Source organism: Embiotoca jacksoni, unplaced genomic scaffold, assembly GCF_022577435.1.
Source record: "Embiotoca jacksoni isolate LCO1_2020_lvr unplaced genomic scaffold, fEmbJac1.0.p SCAF_8, whole genome shotgun sequence".
In the NCBI taxonomy this organism is placed as follows: Eukaryota; Metazoa; Chordata; class Actinopteri; family Embiotocidae; genus Embiotoca; species Embiotoca jacksoni.
In genome coordinates this window covers 11,458,027-11,479,854 of record NW_027185436.1, presented here as the reverse complement: position 1 = coordinate 11,479,854, position 21,828 = coordinate 11,458,027, and the positions used below count along the sequence as shown (strand labels likewise).

Sequence of the window (21,828 nt, the reverse complement as noted above, 5' to 3'; positions counted from 1 at the left end):
TTTGGGTGCCAGAATGGCATAAGAGCACTACCACTATAGTGCGCTTACTCTGTGGCCTCATTATTCCACATTAACAGTCATTAAAACGTTCTGTCACTGAAATGCCCACAGTGCCAAATTGCATTGAGAACATTTTGGCTTTGGGTGTGATTTTTAAAAGCCTTCCTTTGGCATTTCTTATTAAATGTCTTGAAAATGGAACAACAGGAGACAGAACAACGAAACAAAGTCTACCATTCAGCGTCCATGTGAAGTGCCAACAAAGCGCTGTGTGTTAGTTCAAGAGAGAAAATGTGCCCATAAATAAGACTTTACCAAAGCCAGCAGGGCAGAATTGGATTGACAGATGGCCACAAACCCCCAGATCTACAGCTGATTTTCAATGAAAACAGTTTGGTTTGGCCTTGGAACAGCTTGTCTTGTGATTCCTGCTAGTCGTCTTTCTTCTCTTCAAATGCTCACTCAATTTTTACCCAAACTCTTCCTCCGTCCGTCAATATCCACTCCTCTCAATTTTCTTCTTCAGCTGTACCTCTTTACTTTTTGTCTCTCATTACTTCTTTTTGCCTTACAGTTCAATATTTCAACTGTGCATTACTAACACAATTTTCATTAGCCCACAGCTAATTTTCCATAAGCTGCATCTTGTTTAAATGGAAACTGTAAATCAATGATTGGCATGATCCCAACAAATAAGTTACATTTAAAATCTTTTTTTTTTTTTTTTTTTTTTTTTTTTTTAATCGCTGAACGTCCTTTAAAGAACAGGCTCTGTGTGTGTGTGTGTGTGTGTGTGTGTGTGTGTTTGCGTGCGTGTGTGCGCACATGTATTGTTAATATGCTGGTATTTGAAGGGATCAAGTTCTTTTTATTCCTCCATTGTGTTCGATAACAACCTGCTTGATGGTTCAGTTGTGAGTGGCTGAAGAGAAAAATAGAGTAACACTGAAGTGCGGTTGACCTTGAGTAATTTTGACTGAAAAGGCAACTTATCCGGTTTGGTCTCTTGATTGCCTGTGTTGTTAAAATAGGCTATCGGATAAATACCTTTGTACTCTGGAAAGCTGAATCACCTCTGATATCAGCAAAACAGTCAAAGAATATTACGTACCTGATTATGTGCTTCATTATCTTTGCATTGAAGATGCTGTTTACCCCGTCTCATTTTCTATCCCACCACTTTCTTCTCTCTTTTACTGTTGTTTTTTGTTCTTTTCTTTTTGTCCTTTCTGTGTTCTCTTAATTTGTTTAGTGTGTTTTAGTTGTTTGAGAAGAGCTTTTCTGGTTTCTATATGCAATTTGGATTTGAGGTAGGCAAAGCAGCCGACTTGCAGTATAATTTATGGATGGCGATCTTTGTTAGTCCACTTCTATGGTCCCAACTGAAATATCTAGATAACTATGCGATGGATTGCGATGACATTTGTGTCCTTGTCAGGATGAATTGTAAAAACATTGCATAGCATTAGGTCAAAATTTAAGTTTGTTCAGTACTTCGGTTTATCAGTAAATTCACAAAAAGCTAATGACATTGACCTCAGCTGGTCTTTGTGTTCTACTATTTGGAGCTATGAAAGCTGTGCTAATACATTAAAGAATAAGCATTCAGCTCAAAGCCATGCTGTGCCATAATTGAAAGTACTGATGTATAACCTGAATTCACTGCTAATTTTAGAAAGTGCATGTTTATTTACCACCTGAACGAAGAAGAGGCACAGCTGAGAATGAAAAAGTAAAGGTCAGATTGATAAAAGTTGTATCTGTGCATAACGCAAATATTCACAGCTGGATTTGTTTTTGTGTTCCAGATGGACACTTTGTTGAGAAAACCCTGCTGATCTCCGTTTGATCAATAAAAAGTGCTATTAATCTTTGAATTTGAAAGATTTCAGGGTGTGCTCGGACTTCACTTGTTTCGTCCCTTAGTCCTTTATCTGTGTTATTCCTTTTCATCCGGCTCCTTCAGAGGTTTAGCCCTATCAAAGAAGTGTCGCCCCCTGTTGGTGCATATAATGACCCGCGCTGTGCCCTGGAGCTGCTGAAGAGGACCACAGGAGTGACGAAAAGCCCATTTGGCATCACCGCAGTGCGCTTCACTCCCAACCACAGAAATGTCTCCACACCAGGTCAGTGTGTGTGTGTAGTTATGTGTGTGCACATATGTGTGTGCATTTCTTTTGTATGCTGTGTTCAATTTGGATGCTGTTCAAAGTGATTTTCCTCTTTTGATCTATGCAGTTATATTTTGCAAGTGAAATCTAGTTTCTCTTTAGCAGCACTCATTTGTGCAAAAAAGACAGAAAATGTTAATTTGCTCAGATTTCTTATACAGAAATAAATTTCTTACCATAGATGGCTTGTCTCTTCGAAGCAATACCATGTTGAACATCTCTGGCAACTAATTGTTGCCTTTCAATGTCTGAGGACAATATTTGTTGGCATTTGAGTTGCTGTTTTAAAAGAAGATTTAATTTTTTTTTTTTTTTTAATAACCCACGTTCTTTAAAACGCTGGGTTTTCTGATAGCTATTGTACTGCATTTAACACATTTTATGAAATAATCAAGAATAAGAACTACTGCATCTTGTATCAACATTTTGAAAGGAAATGAAAAGTGCGTGTGGGGGTGAGTGTGCAGTGTTTCACACAGGTTGAGAATTTATTTGTGGTGAGTGGCGAGGCATTTGACCAAAGTGCATGTAGAGACTCATGTAGTTAGAGGGGGAGCGTATTTTCTGTAGCTACAATTTAAAGATGCCCCCTCACATGCAGACACTAACAAGGGGGCTGAACACAGAGAAGCCATTAGTCCAACACAGTTACTGCACGGCACGCAACTTGTGTTTGGCTAAAAAAAAAGTTACAAATAAAGATTTGAAAGGCTTTCTTATATAAGATTTACTGAAGATGAAACCCAATGTTTCAACTTGGATACATCTATCATGGTGACCCACAGCCCTCCCTGAAAGAAACACAAGAGTTCATAACCCTAATATATGGCTAGACTGTGTATGGAGCGCCGAACGGCTTGTATTTTCAAGTGGGGGCTTTTAATTCGAAATGGAAGTTGCTGCATATGGCTGACCAATGGTGCAGATCGTGTTGTTCGCTGACAGATATATATATATTTTTTTTTTCATGAAAAATGCTAAAATGGGCCACAATATATACTTGGGCTGCGCAAGTTAAAGTGTGTGTGTGTGTGTGTGTGTGTATTATCTATGTATGAGTCATTTCATACGTCTGTTTGCATTTAACCTTTGAAACAACATATATAAGATATTAAGACCAGCACTTTGTGTACCTTTATTGCTCAGGCTGCCTATATTACACTTAACAACAGCCATTCATGTATAAAATAACCTTCAGACTTTATGGCCACAATAATATAAAATATATTTTTGCAGTTTCTTCTCTAAACATCTCCCAGTGTTTAATTGTAATGTTAAAGTGCAGATCTGTGGGAGTGCTTAGTGAATAGGTTGTAGAGCATGAAACTGGACTTAATTCCTAAGATGTAGTGTCTTTGTGTTCTACATGATTCATTTTAAGGCCCTGCCTACACATTGTACAGAACCCTTTTTGCTTGTTTTTAGTTCAAATAATTAGTTTTTTCATCCTCAATATGTAACTCTTTTTACCCAAAAATTAAAGCTTCAAAATCCCTTTGATGCCAGAGTGACTTGTAACAGGGAGAGTGGCAGGTCTTTCATTCTCACTTCGTGCTCCCAGCTCCTGTGCTTGCATTGTTATTTTGTAGAGTGAGTCAGATCTCACTCAAGAAAAAAAAAAGGTGCACTTTTCGCTTGCAGCAGCTTGCTGAGCTCTTCATTAATGTGGACGGCCCGCTGCAGGTGACAAGGAATGATCCTTGTCTTTTTGTTGCGGCGGGCAGCATCCAGCTTGCTCCAGGATCTCAGCAGTCAGATACTGCAGAAATGCGGCGTCATACACTGAAGCTTCGCTGCTGACACGGTCTGCGTAGTTACCCTGGTACCCTTGTGGTACCCTTGTGGACAATGCCTAGCATGTAAGGAGCATATCTTTTCCTTTGTCTTGGCTTTGACGGGAACAGATCTTTCAACGTCCGTACAATTTACGGTATCTAATTTCTTTCTTGTAGCCTCAGATTCTGTAGGTGGCCCTGCGCTTATCCCCTCGCGGACACAAAGCCGTTAAGTAGAATTTAATGCAACAGAATTCTGTAATTAGAATTTGGCCTCTGTGGCCGCTGTTGCCACTGCTCAGCAAATGTTAACTTTTGCTGTTGTAATCTTATGTCTTTTTACCAGAAAAACACAAATGTTTCTCATTTGTGTTGATTTGAAAACTGTTGTATTTTTTTGTTTACTTGTGTTTTGAATTTTTTTTTTCAAATAAAATTAGGAAAAAATGTGTTGGCAGATGGAACAGTTTTTTTTTAGTTACTTGGATCTAAATTGCTCGTTCTTAAGTGGTAGCACACAGAGCAACGGTATTGTTAGATGTGCAAAATCATTCTTTTTTTTTTTTTTTTCCTAAAGCAGCCATTCACACTTGCAGACATATTTAGGGCCCAGCACCGATGGTGCGAAAGCCTTATTGTTCTTCAAAGAATTATTATTCCGCGTTATTATTATTCTCCGTAAACAACTGCGTTTTTGGAGGCTTTATCACATCCAAAAACTCCTGAAAAAATTACTTTCTCCACCGTCCACAAATATTAATTCAGATGCGATCAAAATTGCCGCAGACATTCTTTGGATAGTAGATATACGTGTTTTCAAGGGGGTCTGCAGTTATATTAAATATCTTCCTGTAATGTGTAGTGGATGCAAAACTTTTCCAATTTCTCCAAATGTTTCAACTTCACTAAAAGTTGAATCACCATCAACAGGCCAAGGTGGAATCTGAACCATTAATAGCAACCTTGGTGAAGTCAAATCTTTTACCTGTTGAGTTAACGAGACTGTCGGTTGAGTCACTGGAAGCTCTGTGTGACCCCCATCAAACACTTTGTAACAATTCACCTTACCTAATAATAAAGGAGAATGCTACACGCTTATTTCAAGGGAACGGGTTGACCTGATTTGCTGTATGGTTACAGCCTGCTGACCTCCTAATTAACAACAACAACAAAAAAAAACTCAAGATCTAAACGGAATATCCCTACCTTTACTTGCCTATAAATTTAAACAAAAATATACAGTTTTATAAAGTGACACAGGTTGGTTGTGATGCAATATATATAAAAAGACTAATTAGGACACATCCCACACGGACGGCAATTATCAAACAAAGACGGATGGCCGTAACAAACAAAGGCCAACCCCAACACACAAACAATACACGCCGAATATCCCAAACAAACCAAAGTCCCACTGTCCCCAAGTGCACAAACTTAAATAGTCTTCATTGACTTTAGAAAGTGTTTCACAGGTACCAATATTCTGTGATGTTGTTGTCTTAAACCCTTTTTTTTTTTTTCTTGATAAACATACGATGACAATCCCTTTCTGTACTCTGTCCAGGTCCAGGTTCCTACAATGTGTTTGAGCATGGTTTAGCCGGTGAGAGTTTTAAAAAGGCATTTTTGGAGCAAACCAGGAAGGGAGGCTTTGGCTCCAGTGCTCAGCGCAGCTTTGTTTTTCACAACAAGGAATCAATAGAGGCCCCAAGTCCAGGACAGTATGAGGTAGGAAAATGTGTCAGTATAGTATTTCATTTTCTTTTCTTTCTCTCTTTCTTTCTTTCTTTCTTTCTTTCTTTCTTTCTTTCTTTCTTTCTTTCTTTCTTTAGAGATACAGTACTGTGCAAAGGTTTTTAGCAATCCATCATCCATCACACGATACCGTCAGGGAGGTGTGAGGCCAGTCCAGTATTCATTCTGCAACATAAAAACAACGCATCAGTTTGAAGACAACAACAAATTAAAAAAAGCATTTCAGGAAAAACATTTGAAAGCAACTTCTCTTTAATTTTGTTGCCTAAAATGCAGTTATTGCATTTAACTATATATGTACTGATCGTAATTGGGCTAAAACATCAAGCTTTGCATAGCCTTATTGTCGTGTGTGTATGTTGTATGTTTTGTGTCCAGACAGAAAACAAGTCAGAGGAGAGCTACAAAAAGCAACACACAGCTGTTTTCAAATCAGCCACTGAACGTCTGGCATTATCACTGCTGGCAAAAGTAAGTTCCTCTACGCTCTCTATTTATTGAACAGTTTCTCCCACAGTTGCCTTTGTCTGACTTTTTGACATCCAGGTTGCAAATCTGCTCAAAGCTACTTAACAGAAGAGTCTGAGATGAAGTTAAACACAAGGGCATGCCAAGTTTTTACTTTCATAAATGGGCCACCGCAGTAGTTAATTTTCTTTGACTGCTTCTTTTCCTCTTCCTCCTAATGCTCATAGATGCTGAAGAAAACAGGTCACATCTGTGACAATTAGTTTCTTGTTCCTCTCCCATGCACCTTCTCCTGTGATCTTCCTCATTTCTCTTTCGTCCACTTTCCTGACATTATTATAAACCAAATATTTATTTACATGGATGACTCTTTCCACTTCTAAGTATAGTGAAGTCTATTTTAAAATGATTATTTTTCTATCATGATCAAACTGTTTTCAGTGTGACCCAATACTAAAACCAAAGGACACCACGCTTTGACTTTTATTCTTATAATTTTACATACATTTGAACACTTTAATGTTATTGCTGTGAATCTGCTTTATTTTATGGAGATATTCCATCAAGAAGTGATTTTATTTATTTAGGTAAAAAAATAAGTATCTCTGTGGGCATCTTAAAGCAATGTCACACAAGAGTGCCTCACAGAGACTAATTTATCTAACCCCCAGAAAGAGGTTTCAGTGAATTGTGTCATTTAAAAGTCCACTGACTCCTTCAGGCTTACTTTGAAGCTGTGACTTGAATATCAACATTTAAAAAAAATCTAAAGTAAAGTGAAGAAACAGTTTATCGTTATGGAATTGTTTCAATATTAAGTGGTAGGAAAACTCTTCTCTGCAGAGGAAATTAATCTGGATTTGGCACAAGCGCAAGAAGGAACTGATTACGTTTTGGTGGTCAAAGGTCAGCGTCACTGTAACGTCCCATCCACCACATCTATCCATCCCATTCTCATGAACACATTATTTCAGGAACAGCTTGAGTACATTTCTTCAACTTTGGCACAAATGCCCAATTGGTCTCAAGGATGAAGTGATTTGATATCTGGGGTCAAAGGTCAAGGTCACTGTAACTTCATTTTGTCCAATTCTTGCGAATGCAGTAGCTCAGGATCGTACAGACGGATGGGACACCCTGTAAAACGTAATACTTTCACGTATGGTTGTTGCCAGCCCAGAGGAATACAAACCTTTTGTTATTGCTAAAACTTACATCTTTGAAATTCTACATTAAAACACTTCAGCTTTATGTATACAACAAATACATAACATCAACAAGTGGCAACGTGGCAATGTTTAGATTGCGAAGGCTGTATTTCTTTTCCCTGTATGACACAGAATGGTGTTTACTTGTGTATATATAATGGGATAATGGAGAAACACTGAGAGGCAGTTGGATGGGAGGGTTAGTGATTTAATTTGACAAACTCGACTACTGAAAAACTGTTCCAGAAGAAAATTATGTGAATTGACTGAAAAAGTGTGTGCCATTTCATTTTAATATTCAAAAATACAATATTTGTTTTTTCAAGCACCCTTCTGGGTACCAGCTGGTGTTTACTCTGATTAACGCCAAAGGTTAGAAGTGTTATCCAAATCTTGAGGCAAAGGTCTCCACAACTGAACTTAACGCTGCAAACTCTGCCACCCACGCAAAGATGGAGTTTAAAGGGTAATGTGGCACTCATCAGAGAGCACAGCATTGTAGGTGCATAGATTAGAGTCAATTGGTTTAGTTTACTTTTCTTATTTTGTCTCTCACTCAGTTAAACTCTGATGGTATAACTAACTAACTTGTTGTGATTTCACGGCAGGTGTTTTCTCTCAGCAGTGTTTACTTACACTTAAGAACTACGTAACTGGAGAATGCATTTACATGCGCTGACATAACTTTGTCACAGTACCGTATGTGTGTGTGTGTGTATGTATGTGTGTTTTGAATCTATATGATGGCATAGCGAGGTGACAGACCTCACCATGCTTTTCTTCACAGTGGGAAAGTGTCTGAACTTTTCAATAGTTAAAATTTACAGAAACGGAGAAGAACTCATTTTGGCGTCGAGATGCTACTTAGTAACATTTTCCATTTAAGTGGGACTCGCTTTGCCAACATGGTTTTTCTAATGTTTGAAGTTCTGGTCCTGCACTTGTGTACAAAACAGATTAAAAGCTGATTTCTCATGTAAACAGACAAGCATTAGCTTTCTCAAAGAGAAATCTAACAGAAATCTGCAGGAATGGTTTTCTCCATCCCTTATTCGATATAATGAGATAATGTTTAACTTTTACAAATATACAACAATTATATTTTTCTTTATGGAAAATTATTTTACAGTCCTTTTTTTTTTTTTGAAGCACACTTGTGAACATGGGTGTTTCACTGATTAAGTCTCAACCAGGCCCAGTGGTTTTCAGTCCACAATGTCGAGACACATACCCTGCTGGTTTTCATTCTTGCTGTCTACTCAGGGAGTGATTTACACCTTGGACCCCAAGTGAATGCAATTAACTACCTGGTAGGACATAAAACCAGCAGGACTCCTGGTACAGAGGGGCATGATTAAGAACTACCGGAACACTGTATGAGCAGCGCACCCTGAGAAATCGACACGTGCTACACCTGAAAATATCATTCGATGAATCTGCATAACTGAGCATACTAATATCAGCAAACCCTATTTGGAAATTCTCTGGTCTTTTTGTGTAGTGAGATCAGAAATCGTGGTCAGCTTCCTCTGGGCAAATGACACTAACTTATTTCTATGTTCCACCCTGCTGTTTTATGGATTCAGATAATGTGGATTTGTCACATTCTATTGCACATCATGAATGAACTAAGTAGTGTGATGAGACTAATTAGAAAACTGAAAGTGATCCATTTAGCTTTGTGGTGCTGATCGCCTCTTTAATAGTCTCTACCTCATATATCTGTCTGCAGTGTTTGCCATTTTTCATGACAACAGCTCACTGTAGTTTCCTGTCAAGCTGCAGTAAATTGTGCTGATGGATGACGTGGCTCACTTGGAATCATTGGTTTTCTAAATCTACTGCAGACAATAGAAAACTTGACAGCCATACTACATAGAGTCTGCATAATGTCGGTGTTTTGATGTTGCCATGCGCTAACACTGTGCTAGTAGATCTGGATATTGGAGGTCTGCAAGTTCAAATTATCAGCGGAGGACTTTCATTAAATGCTGGACACATGGGATGATTAAATATTTAATAATGGCTTTAAGTTGGTTCAATTCCCAGTAGCACATACTCCAGCTTGGTTGTGTGTTCTCGCAAACATAATTCGTCGTGTTTGCAGGTAGGAAATTGTTGCGATTTGAGGTAAAAGAAAAAGATGGCTGGTGGCACCACATGTTATGGACGTAGCACCTGACAGCAGCCCACCGCAAGAAAACAGCAGGATAAACAGTGACAGAGACTGCTGTAGACGGAGTCTAGTCTTGGACTTTCCAAATTGGGAGAAAACAATGGGGAATATGAAGAAATACAGCAAAATTCCCAATTGCTTATTTGACTCGTTTTTAGAGACACAATATTACCTCCATATTTTCCTCCCTGACTTGCATCGACTTTTGGTTTCTGCGTAGTCCCTTTCAGTGCTCTGTGGAGAAGATCTGAGGCCTTGTGCAATGGCTCAAAGAGCCTCCTTTATGACCAGTTAATGAAAAATCACCCGGGACCATCTTAGCTGTAACAGTTAGCCACATGCTGCGCTACAGCCTAGGCTGTATCCGTGGTAACGGCTCCCCACTGGGATGGATATTAAAAGAGTCTAATCAGGAAACAATCATGATCCACGAGAAGGGATTAAGACTACAAAGAAAAAAAAGAATAAAGGCAAAAGTACATCTTTATTATCTGTTTTATGTATGGGAGTTTATGTTCTCTGTACTTTGACTTAAAAGCTCCGTCTAACAGTCAAGTTAAACATTTTGTTTGAGAAATTATTCACACTGCATGTCTTTTGAAATCAAATGTAAAAGATGTACCATGCCAGTTGAAACGATAGTTGTTTTGGTACAGTGCATTAAACCCACTGGGGAGACCTGTTATCTGACTTCCAAAAGATATTTAATGTATTTTTTTTTTTTTTTACACTGTCTTTGCTATTAGCTGCTCTGCTTTTTATTTTCTAGATCTTGTGTTTATTTTGCTTTGTGGCAAAGTCGAGCTTTTTCATATGCAGTTCATGATCATTTGTTCTGTAGATGTTATGAATTTCAAATTGGTCTCTTCCCAAATCCACTACATCAAGATTTGATTGCCAAATTGGGGTTAAATATACACTGAATAACAGGCGTTCTGTGGTTTATTTAAGTTTATCTTGCGGTGTCTTACCTTGTTTTGTGCCCTCCAAGGATGCTTAAATTTCTGTTTGTGTAAATCAAACACTCCCCAGCTAGTTCAAATATTTGAAGCTCTGTCCTTTAGGTAGTGGTCTGAATCTGATAGGAGTTGATTACCTGTCTGGGGAGAAGAAAGAATCAGACATCTTGTTGGGGTATGACAGATATGAAAGGAGAGATGATTATAGTTTAGATGAGAGTTTACTTTTCTCTCCCACTCTAATCCAGTGTCTTTTTCCTGTATTATTTCTCTTGATCCCCAGTCCCTCCTCCTCGAGTTTTGCTCTTGACTTTCTACATGTATTTCTCCCCTTTTTTGCTTTGATCCCGATTTTGTTTTGCCTCCGATTCCACTTCCTCTTGGCCAACCCTTCCTGATATTGACCTTTCGGTTGCAGAGGTCGTGGGATACCCTCAGGCAGTGCTGGGAGAGTATAAGGGTGGAATTTAATTTGCACCTAAATTTCAACCTTAGGCTGTGGAATTCCTCTCTTCCCTCTTCTATTAATCTGTGAAGTATTGCCTTGTCCCTTGAAGCGACAGGAGAGATGTTTGACAGGGCATTTTGTCTGTCAGTTTTTTTCCAAATACGTCTCTGCCTTACGTGATTTTTGTCGATTTCTTACTGTTGCAAATGATGTTGAGATTGCTAGAGGTCCTGTTGGATGCTCACTGTTATACTGAGAGAGAGTGAGGGGTTGTCAATGGCAAGGTTAATGGCTCAATAATAGTGTCAGCAATTATTTTAATAAGGGGTGCAATTTCAATTGCACTGCCAGTGGATTGTAGGCAGTGCATTTAAATGAAAATGCAGTTCCAATGAAATACAGCAACAAAATAAAATGACTGTCAGTTAATCTTGAATCATTTTGTACACAAGATTATCCAGGAATTAAAAATAAATAAAATTCCACCCAATCCACAGATGAAAAATATAATGTTCAACCGTTGCCTAAGACTCACCGTGAAGTAAGAAATCCATCAAAGAAGCGGAGTTGCAGTTCTCTGTAAAAATACATTGATTTTTGATTAATCTATCAATTATTTTCTGTAATAATCATTAATAATTGGTTTTGTCTCTAAAGTATCAGACAATGTTATAAAATTCCTGTTATAATTTTGCACAACCCAAGGTGGCATCTTAAGATGTGTTGTTTCATCAACCAACAGTCCAAAGCCACACGATGTTCACTTTAGCACAGTGAAAGAAAAGGATCAAATCCTTACTTTTGACAGGCGGCAACTTTCAAATGTTTGTGATAATTCAGTCATCAAAACATTTGTTGATTAATTCTCTGTTCTGTTTTCTAACCAGTCTATCAATGAATATATTGTTGCAGCCTTTTAACATGACTGGAGCTGTGCTGCTTAAGTGGGCAACAGTAAAATGGAGAGAACTTGTGGCTGACGAATGCGCCGCTGCTGAAGTTATGATGTTTGGAGTTGGACTTTTTTGTTAAACTTGTGGCTTGCATCTCAGTGTGTCAGCATCGCAAAAAAACAACAACAAAACAAAACAAAAAACTGAACTACCGCCTTGCGGATTTATGCCTCAGCCAACTAATCAAGTTCCATTTCACATCCATGTTTGTCCAGAATCATTTAATATATGACTTTGAAAGAATGTTTATACGTTTACATGCTTTGCCCAAAAAGTTAATTCTGAAAGAACGCAAAATTGTAACAATGACAGTAGACAACGCTTTAACCTGACAGCACTGAAGAGCTATACAATCAGCACAGTTCCAATACACAGAGGTATAACCAAACCAAACCAAACCAAACCAAACCATATGAGTAGCCAAATGCAAATTAATGAGGTAATGTACTCATTCAGGGTTGCCTTAATAGTTTCCTTCGTTTCTCAATCCAATAAGCTTCAAACTTTCTCCTTACTTGTTCTGATAGCGATTTTATTGTTAAAATGATAGTGATCAAAATACAAAGATTTTCAGAAAAGTTTAGTAAGTAAAACTTGTCTTAACCCAATTTAAAGTCTCACAACCCTCAATAACATCAGCAAATAAAACAAATTTTCAGTCTAATTTCTACAAAAAAGCCAGATTTTTCACGATATAAATTTCTTGGTCGAGCATGCCTGTCGGCTTGATGCGAGTGTTTTGAAACTGTAACTGAGCAATAATGTCTCTGCCAGTCAAACCAATTTCAGTTTATCTGCACTAATATCTCTTGCACTGACAATAAAGAACACTTCATAATTCTCATGTTTCGGTGTAACTGGCTTGATGGAATCAGACAGACAATATTAAAACACGGTTTTTATTACATGTACCACTGGTATTGATTGTAAGCAGGATTCATAATATATCAACATTGTGAAATAATAATAATGAAAACAAATAGAAAAAGAAGGCACTTAGGGGATATTTCCATCCTCCACTTGGCAACTTTAGCTGTTGGCTGTTAAGGTAACTGACTGCAGCTGTTGTGCACTTACTCAGCCATTATAATTTTGCAGTTGTTACAAGGATCGAGAGATAATAAATCCCATTTGCTGGGATTATGGTAATTTACTGGTAAAATTAGTTTTGTTAGAAACTGTGAAGGCTGAATTATGCATCTGTTAATTGTCGCTGAACCTAAATATGTGAGTTTTCTCCAAACCAAATCAAACAGGGTCCAAGCATGATGTGCACCTCCTCAAAGATGTCTGTTCAGTGGGAGCTATGTGGAGACTGTGTTTTCTGTCGTACCTGTTTCTGGTCATGTACAATATAAAACTCGTATACAACAGCTACTGTATTACATTTCTGGTCCAGCGACACAGACAGACATAATTGTGGAGCGCTGACAAGGTCAAGAAAAAACAAATTTATGTCGATGACTTGTGCAAAAACAACATACTTCTCTCAGAAAAAAAGACACTACATATAACGGCCTTGAGAGAGTCAGAGAATTAAAGGAGAGATGAAACTGAATAAAAAAGAAGCAGCAGGAGGGAATGAAGGAAACACAGAGAATGAGAAAAAGATCCCCTGTGCATAATGTGTAATTATCTATCCTATTAGCTCTGGTTGATATAATTAGGGCATTTGCTAAACATACATTTATCCAACTGAAGAGCAACATTACCCCCCTGCTCTGCAGAATGAACTGAAAGGCAAAAAAAACCCAGGAGGTGAAATCATACTGAGAATGAAGGGGGTGAGATTGACAGATAGATGGAGGAACCAAGGAGAGAGGGACACAGAGAAATAATGGCTGATGATGGAGACAAAGAAATGAAAACAGCTGGAAAGACAGAAGATGTGAAATAAGTGAGACATTACAGAAAGATAATAAATAAATAAAAGCCATAGGAGTCAGACAAAGAGTGTGACAGTAACATTGAAGGCAATGCCATGTGCGCGATATTCTCAAAGTATGTGGAGTGGCAAAATATGCAGCAGCCCAGGGTTTGTCACTTATTGACTTTTTGTCTCTGTGTTTCATTGCATTTTTATAATATATCCGTGGACAGCTAATGGCATGTCACGGTGCAGCCTCTATTTATGGGAGACAAGGGAGTCGGGTGATGAAAGAAAGGAACGAAAACAGGAAAATGGACTTATAGATTTGATATGGATTTTACTGTCAGCTGTCGGGGTAATGATGATGATGTGAGTCCCTGTGAGAATTCAAGCACAGTCACACACGCACACGCAAACTATTCTACACTCACAAAGATGGTGACTCAACCAGAATGCACACACAAATACATACATGTTAACTCAATATTACCTAGAATGTACATACAGTATAAATATATGCATGGGACCATTTGCGAGTGGTTATGAATGCATACACATATAATGTGGTGCCACACACACACACACACACACACACACACACACACACACACACACACACACACACACACACACACACACACACACACACACACACACACACACACACCAGTTACATATAAGCACAATTAAGTGATTGAATGAGAAGAAAGAAGAAGTGCTTATAGTGACACTTTCACCCCGAGGCTTCAGACAATAACACTCCCATCATGCTCTGCTGCATATCTCCTGAGCAATTCATAAATTTAATGGATAGAAATGAATGATTTCAAGAGGAGGTCAGAGGGAACATACGGGTGTTGCTGTCATATTCAGTAGTTGTATTGAGTATTTCTTATTAAGAGAGATTTTTATTCCCTTTTTCTTTTGTTTCTCCTGCACCCTGCCCACTCTCCTTCATCTGCTTGTAGCTATAAACAAAATTAAAAAGGAAATGACAAGCAATGATATTGATTTGTGTTTTAGTTTGCCAGTCTGTAACTGCGTGCCTACCTACCGATCTCCTTCTGCCTCACCAGTTGTGTCCGAACATAAAGCCCCAGCACAACTGTATTTTGATTAGTTTAACTCAGTTGTTTCGGATAATCTTTAAGCCAAATTGAATTCCAGCATTTAAAAGCTAAAAGCTACACAGCTCCTTATCTACTAACTGTTCATTCAGACTGAAAACAGCGCTGATTTAAAAAAAAAAAAAACAACACACACACAAAGGGCTTCACTGGTGTGGGAGGAAGGCTGATTTGAATAATAGATTCATGAGTTTGAAGGCTTATCAGAAGCCGCAACTGCACAGCTCTTTATAATACAATTATAAACTATTTTACAGCTCTAAAGAGTTATCACGGAAACAATTGTTCAATCCTCCATCTCTGTGATTATGAGGCAAACTGTGGCAATTTGTTCTGGCAAGTATATGCTCTTCTTTGAATTTGACCGATAGCTGGATAAAGATGCTAGTTGACAGCGTTTATTTTTTGTTGTTGACAGAGCAGTGCGTCATTGAAAACTATGAGTGGGATACATGTTCTCACGCAGTTCTGATGTCTTAACATGGCCTAAAGGCGTGTGTTCATCGTTGCTGCACATGGCTGCGCAGGAGTGTGTATGTTAGCTGTAAGCTGGCTAGCAACACATGCAGAGACTGTTTGTGGGAGTGTGCCTGTGTGTTTTTGTTTAGCTCAGCCTCTGACTGATTTCACCAGGAACCCCAGTTCTTTGGATTTCTCTCTTCCCTCGTTCCTTCCCGCCTGTCTAATCATTCGTCTTGGTTTGTGTGACATTTTGTCTCCAGTTGAAATATTTTCTGCTCGCGCACAGTAAATCAGGATCACTAATGGTTCCACCCGGTATGATCGAGGTTACTGAGTTACTATTGGTTATGAGCTTAAAGGACAAAACTCAATTAGTCAATTCACTTACACTGACACCATCAATATTATCATAAGCCTGCCAAGAAATTGCCTGCTTTCCTCCTTCACACCTGTGAAGCAAAGGGAGGAGGAAGTCTAACAAAACACACTTAATGTTAAACACTTGAGCCACCAAGTGCTGGCTGACTCGTGGCAGGTCTTAGTAGACACCGTGCAATGTTAAAACTCTCTTAATCCAGATCTTTCCCTTCGTGTGTCTAGTTTTTAGACATTAAGGCCACTGGATGAAAACTGATGACAAGAGAATATGGTTTTCAGTCAAAAATGACATAAATAAAATCCAATATATTTAAATGATTCAATTACCTTCCTTTGCGTATTCTGCGCCATGTGTCTCCAGCTGGAGTCTCAGAATAGATTTACCCTTTACAGTAAATATAACGGTCTGAAGTAAAAACTGCAGGTCCAGTGGTTTAGTCTGATCTACTGTATGTCTCAGTTTCACTTGTACATTTATTATTTAGGGACTATTTTAGGCTTTTGTCTGGCCTCTTAAAGAGCCTCTGTCCGGGCTTTTATTGTCATTTTCTTGCTTTACTTTTTCAATTGAATTGATGTTAAATTGCCGTCCATTTAAAGATGTCTCGGATTGATTAAAAAAAAAAAAAAAAAAAAGTCTGTCATTCAAACAGTTTACTGGATATAAGTGAAGTTTGATGCTCAGATCACATAAATGGTCCGAGCTAGTTAACAGAGCTAGAGCAAAAGGCTGTGAGTCATCAGTTGTTTCAGCTAATGTCCAAAAACAATGTGTGTTTATGTTAAAGTGATAAAGGCTTCTGGGCAAAGTCATTTCTCTTTTCCATCAGAAGTAAAGGAGGAAGTAGTGTGATGTTGTTATGGAGCCACAAAGTCCTCAGAGATAAAATTGGTCGACACAGGAGACTACTGTTCCTGTTCTGTCAATATTGCTTCATCTTAATTATTATTACCACTGGTTATGAGCAAAACCATGATGACAGAGGTCACCTATTCTTACTGAAGTATAAATTTGACCCCAACCACATTCTTTCCTTTAAACTGACCAAGATGTGAAGTCATTTCATGGAACAGGTTTGTTTTTGAACAGTTTGGGAAGGGCCTGACAAATGGTGTCATCCTGCCATTTGGGATGTCGAATCATGGAACACTTCTTTCTGTTGTCCCACAGGGCATGAACAAATCAAGTATTTTTATTTGAATTGGTGGCATTTTGTCTGTTGGAATACTAAATTCTGACTGTTGATGGTGCCGTAGAAATTCCAATAAGTAGAAAATCCGATAAGTAGAAAATCAAAAGTCTGCACAGGGTCACAGTACAAAGCGGTGCTGTTTAGCAGCTGACTCAGATATGCAATATGTTCCCCACAATATGTTATTGTGAAATGCCAGTATAGGTTAATGGTGAATAAATGTAATTCATGGTTTGTGTATTCATCTTTTACTGAATTTTTAGTCTACCACATGCTTAATGGTCTGATGCTCAATTCTGACCTCACCTGTCCTCTAGTTAAGGTGTGGTGAGCTTAATTTCCCTTGAGTGGAACATATTCATATTAAGTTATTCATAACTAATGCAAATATAATATTCAATAGTTCCAGTACATTGTTTCCAATCTGTCGTGATGTTCAGAGATTTGAGGAGGAGGAGGGTGGTGGTAAAGTAAAAGATGAAGTGAAAGTGGAGACCATGGAGACAATGGCCCTCATTCACTAATATGTGAGTAGAAATGTTCTTACTTTGGCACAAAGTGAGTGCGCACGCAAAATCACCGTGGGATTAATGACACGTGCGTTCCGGCCAATTTTGTTCTCACCACCTTGCGTATGTTAGTGAATCAGAATAATTCTAAATTGACAGGCGCGTGTCAGCGCTCTGCGATTAGCATACTAACACGCCCCCGTTTCTCCATATAAGGACAGACGTTTGTCTGCAGCTTCATGAAGAAAGCGCTGAAGTGAAGAGAAGTTGACAGAGATGGAACCAAAAATGAAAAAGAACAGTTTCACAGCTGCGGAAATTGAAACAATAGTGTTTGCGGTGCAAGTTAGAAAAGGTAGACTTTTCAAAAGTGTTTCCTCCGGAGTAATTATGGTTAAAAAAAGATGATGCGTAGGCTGCTGTTACTGAGGCTGCTGTGTCCCCTGAAGTGCGCACCGTGGCACAGGGTAACCCTGCGAACCCGATGGCCGCAATATCACAGCCAATATTCATCACACAGACAAAGCGGATGTCCCCGGAAAGCTGCACAGTGTTGGTGCCTCGTCTGTGTAACGAAGCGTTGCGGAGATAATCGAAGTTGCGTCGTCGTTACGCTGCATGACGCGCTACATCCATCTCCACCCAGCTACTTTTAATTGAATAATTCCCAAACTCCCGATCGCTTCACAACGTACTGGATATCTAAATAAACAGCAGAATGTACCCTTTCTGATTAAACCCAGCGTTCCTCTGTACACAAAGTGTTTTCAGTTAGTCCAGTTTTGAAATCACAGCTGACCTCTGCACTGTCTGAAATTACATCCCACTTTATATGAACAAAATAATGGTAACAACGTATTTATGGGCCGATACTACGACAGAGGTATTAGCAAATATCACAGGAGCGTATGGTGAATGGTTAACCCCAACAATGACCAGTATATGAGCTTAAAAGTGAAGCTAGTGAAATTACCCTAAATAAAATAGCCTAGGGTCATAGGGTTAAAAAAATGGTTCGATATTCAAGTTGACTGAAAAAAACGCATCACAGACCCAAAATAAACGAAGGAAACAGGATTAAATGGCGTCAATTTAATGGCTAGCCTATTTAATACATTTAGTCAATGCATTAGTACATTAACGGTTTTCAAGATTGTCCTTTACTAAATCCTTTTTTAATGAATGCCGTTTGTTTTGATGTGTTAAAAGGTGTATGTTTACATTTTCTCAGGCAGTCATCATTTGTTCGTACGCATTGTCTAATGTCATCCTAAATTTGTTCGCCGAGTACGAACAATTTCAGGAAAGAAAATATTGATGAAACCCAGATTTGTGCGTCCCGTGTTCTTACGCACGGTTAAAGCATAGATTTGTATCTATGCACTGTTAGTGAATGAGGCCCAATAAGAGGAAAGCATCAGAGGGAAGACGGACAGAAAAGACGGAGCAAAACAGTCTTAAAATGTGTGATAAGGCACAGATGGAGAACTTGCCTCTAGAGCACTTTCAGATTTTATGATGTGGGGATGCTCTCTAAGTTATTGTTTGAAGGAAAAGATCACATATGGTTAGAGCAATTCTTGTCTTCATCTCTTGCTCTGAGGTTTTGGTTATTGTCACCACGCTGCTGTCTTGCTGTTATAAAACAAGTCAACTGAAAAACTGACTCCAAATAAAAGACATTTTACAAATGAATTTGAACAAACAGCTCGCACATTCATCAAACTCGAGAGTGAGCCTTTGTAGATGCCATACCTCCTCACTACCTGTGTGCGGCCTCGTCATTTGATACCATTCGTCGCGCATCTATCGTGCACTGGTACCAAGGGTTCATGCTTGTTTAAAATTTTCAGGCCAAAATAGTAGCAAATATTTCAAAGAGAAACCATCGGGCCTTAATACCTGCATGTAAATAACAACAGAAAATATGCCTTTCTAAATGACACATTTGTACTTCATTTGTCAGTTGGCAGGTTTTTTTTTCGATCACTGCTACAGTCTGGTTAGTAAGTAAGACTATTTTGTTTGTATCGTGTGCAAGCACACAGTGAAAACACTACACGTTCCTGCTGAAAAAACAAGTTGTTGGTGATAACATGCCAAGAAACATAGCGTTGCACCTTGAAAGGCAATCAATCAAACATGGATGTAAACAGTGCATGATTTAAAATGTTTTAAAAATGTGTGTTTGCAAAAGTTTACCAAAGTAAATGCACTCAACACAGTTTTTAATCCCCAAACCCACACATATTGGTTAGAAACTCTAAATGTAAACAGCCTTTCCTTGTATAAAAGAAGACTCCACAGAACATCTTTATGTTTAGACAAAAAAAGACTTGGCTAAGATTGGGGCGTATTTTGGTTATGGTTGAAATAACTACTTGGTTAAGCTTGGGGAAAGACCATAAATTGATTGTATGTAGGACAAGGGATGCCAGGAAAACCTACGCATGTAGTGATTGACCAATATTTCTCAACTTGAGGTCTGCTTTGTAGCATTTTATGGAGCTTGATTTGAGTTTGAGGTTTTTTTGTCAGACCAGCTTTTCTGAGCTTAAGAAGAAAATGTTGCTTAAAACATATTGTGTTTCATTTGAGCAATGATCAAACTTCCATCTTCTTTCAGAGGAAGATCTTGCCAAAGCATCAGATAGAATGAAAGTCCACATTTGGGTCAATGCAAACTGTGTTCACTGCATTGAGAAGGCTTAACTGATCTCTTTCTATTAGCTCTGTCTTGGAAAAAGCTGGCGCATATACACAAGAGATAATGTCTCCTTTCATGTGTCGCCTGTTTATTTCTTGTGTTTTAAATCAGTAGCACAGTCAGATTAAGAAATATTGTCAGATAGCAGCTTTTACAGAGCTCAATGTAAAATACCACAATTTAGATAAATGAAGCCTTTTAGAAGCACCTTTTCTGACTACTGTTGGAATGACGCTCTGTCTGTCAAATCTCATTTGTATCGACCTGCTTTTGGAAGTCTCGTGTGAGAGATTGGATCACATTTGTATTTATTTATCTGAGAATAATGGAATCGTCAGCAGATACCTGTAGACCTGTGACACCGCCCAGAATAGAGATCAGTATTTAAACCAATTAAAAACTTATTTTCTGCATCTGGATTGAATTAGGAGAATTGAGATGTGACCCGGCCTGGTACTTTAAATTGATCCTGTCTTTGAGGGCTGTTTTACTTCTACTGGCAGTTTTCTCAGCCTCATTTTTTTATTTTTATTTTTTTTATCTTTACAGTTTTCTCCCCCCCCCCCCCTTAAATCCTTCACCTTAAATCCTTCATCTTTTGGTCTGTCCGTTTCTGACTCTTTTGTCTCTTTTCTCGTGACTTTGTGCTGCGTCATTCAGTTAATCAGTCTCTCTCTGTTTCTGCCTTTCATTCTCTTCGCTTCTCTCCTCATGTTGATGAAGCAGACACATTTGGTAAGCAGCTGTGTCCATTGTGTGTATGTGCATGCCTACATGTATATTTCTCTGTCCAAAGCGTGGGCACCAGCTGTGGCCAGCAGCTGTGTGTATAGTGTATTTGCGTGCAGATGTGGCCATGTACTCGTTTTATGCAGCAGCTGTGTGTTTTGTGTGTGTTTGGCTACGGACAGCTGTTTAGGAGCAGGTGATGATTTTAGGAGCCAAGCAGACAGTCAGCTGGGCAGGCGGCCAGGGGGACGACAGGGAGAGCAAAGCCCAAGAAGGTGTAAGGCCTGGGCTTGGTGTTTATTCAACCAGGCCTTCTGGACCACTGCTGGATATATCGCAGATCAGGAAGGTCCCAGGTGTTGATGTCAGTGTTTATTGAGGACTCTAAACCTGCCATGCTCCACAGAAAGCTTACACAAGTCAGTCAGAAGGAGATGGCCGAGCCTTGGTTTGAGAATGGACTGCTCTTAGCCTCACTGTGGTCCATCTGAGTTTAAATGGAATCCTTCCACACTGGCGTTCAGAATCCGATTAGCTATGTTTGTGTAGATGTAAATGTCACATGAGATGTTGTGAAGTGAGAGAAATGAATCTGTCAGAGGAGACAGATGAGCACTTAGAGTGAGGAAGTCTGCAAGGGTAGGAGTTGATATGATAGACATGAAGAAAAGGAAACATGTGAAGGAGGATGCCGTTTTTGACTACTGGAAGACAAGTGGAGTAAACAAAGAATGAGAAAATGGTAAAGCAGTAGGAAGCAAAAAAAGAAAAAAAAAATGATGGCTGGAGAAAAAAGAAAGGGAGCAAGAGAGAGAAGGACAAATATACAGCAAATAAGCCAGGAGAGGCACAGATAAAATATATATAAAAGAGAAAGCAAGATATACAGGACCACAGAACAGCAGAAAACTGTAGCTGTCAGCAAGTTGTTAGACTAACT

At 38.8% G+C, this 21,828-nt stretch overlaps 1 protein-coding gene across 1 annotated transcript in view; it reads left to right on the top strand.

The window, feature by feature from the left end:
- Positions 1–21,828, top strand: part of stpg2 (sperm-tail PG-rich repeat containing 2) — a 58,686-nt gene that overhangs the window by 16,633 nt on the left and 20,225 nt on the right. The window contains exons 8-10 of the mRNA XM_069178323.1: positions 1,967–2,126; positions 5,511–5,674; positions 6,080–6,172. Coding sequence (XP_069034424.1) covers positions 1,967–2,126; positions 5,511–5,674; positions 6,080–6,172 — 417 coding nt within the window. The remainder of the gene's footprint in view (positions 1–1,966; positions 2,127–5,510; positions 5,675–6,079; positions 6,173–21,828) is intronic.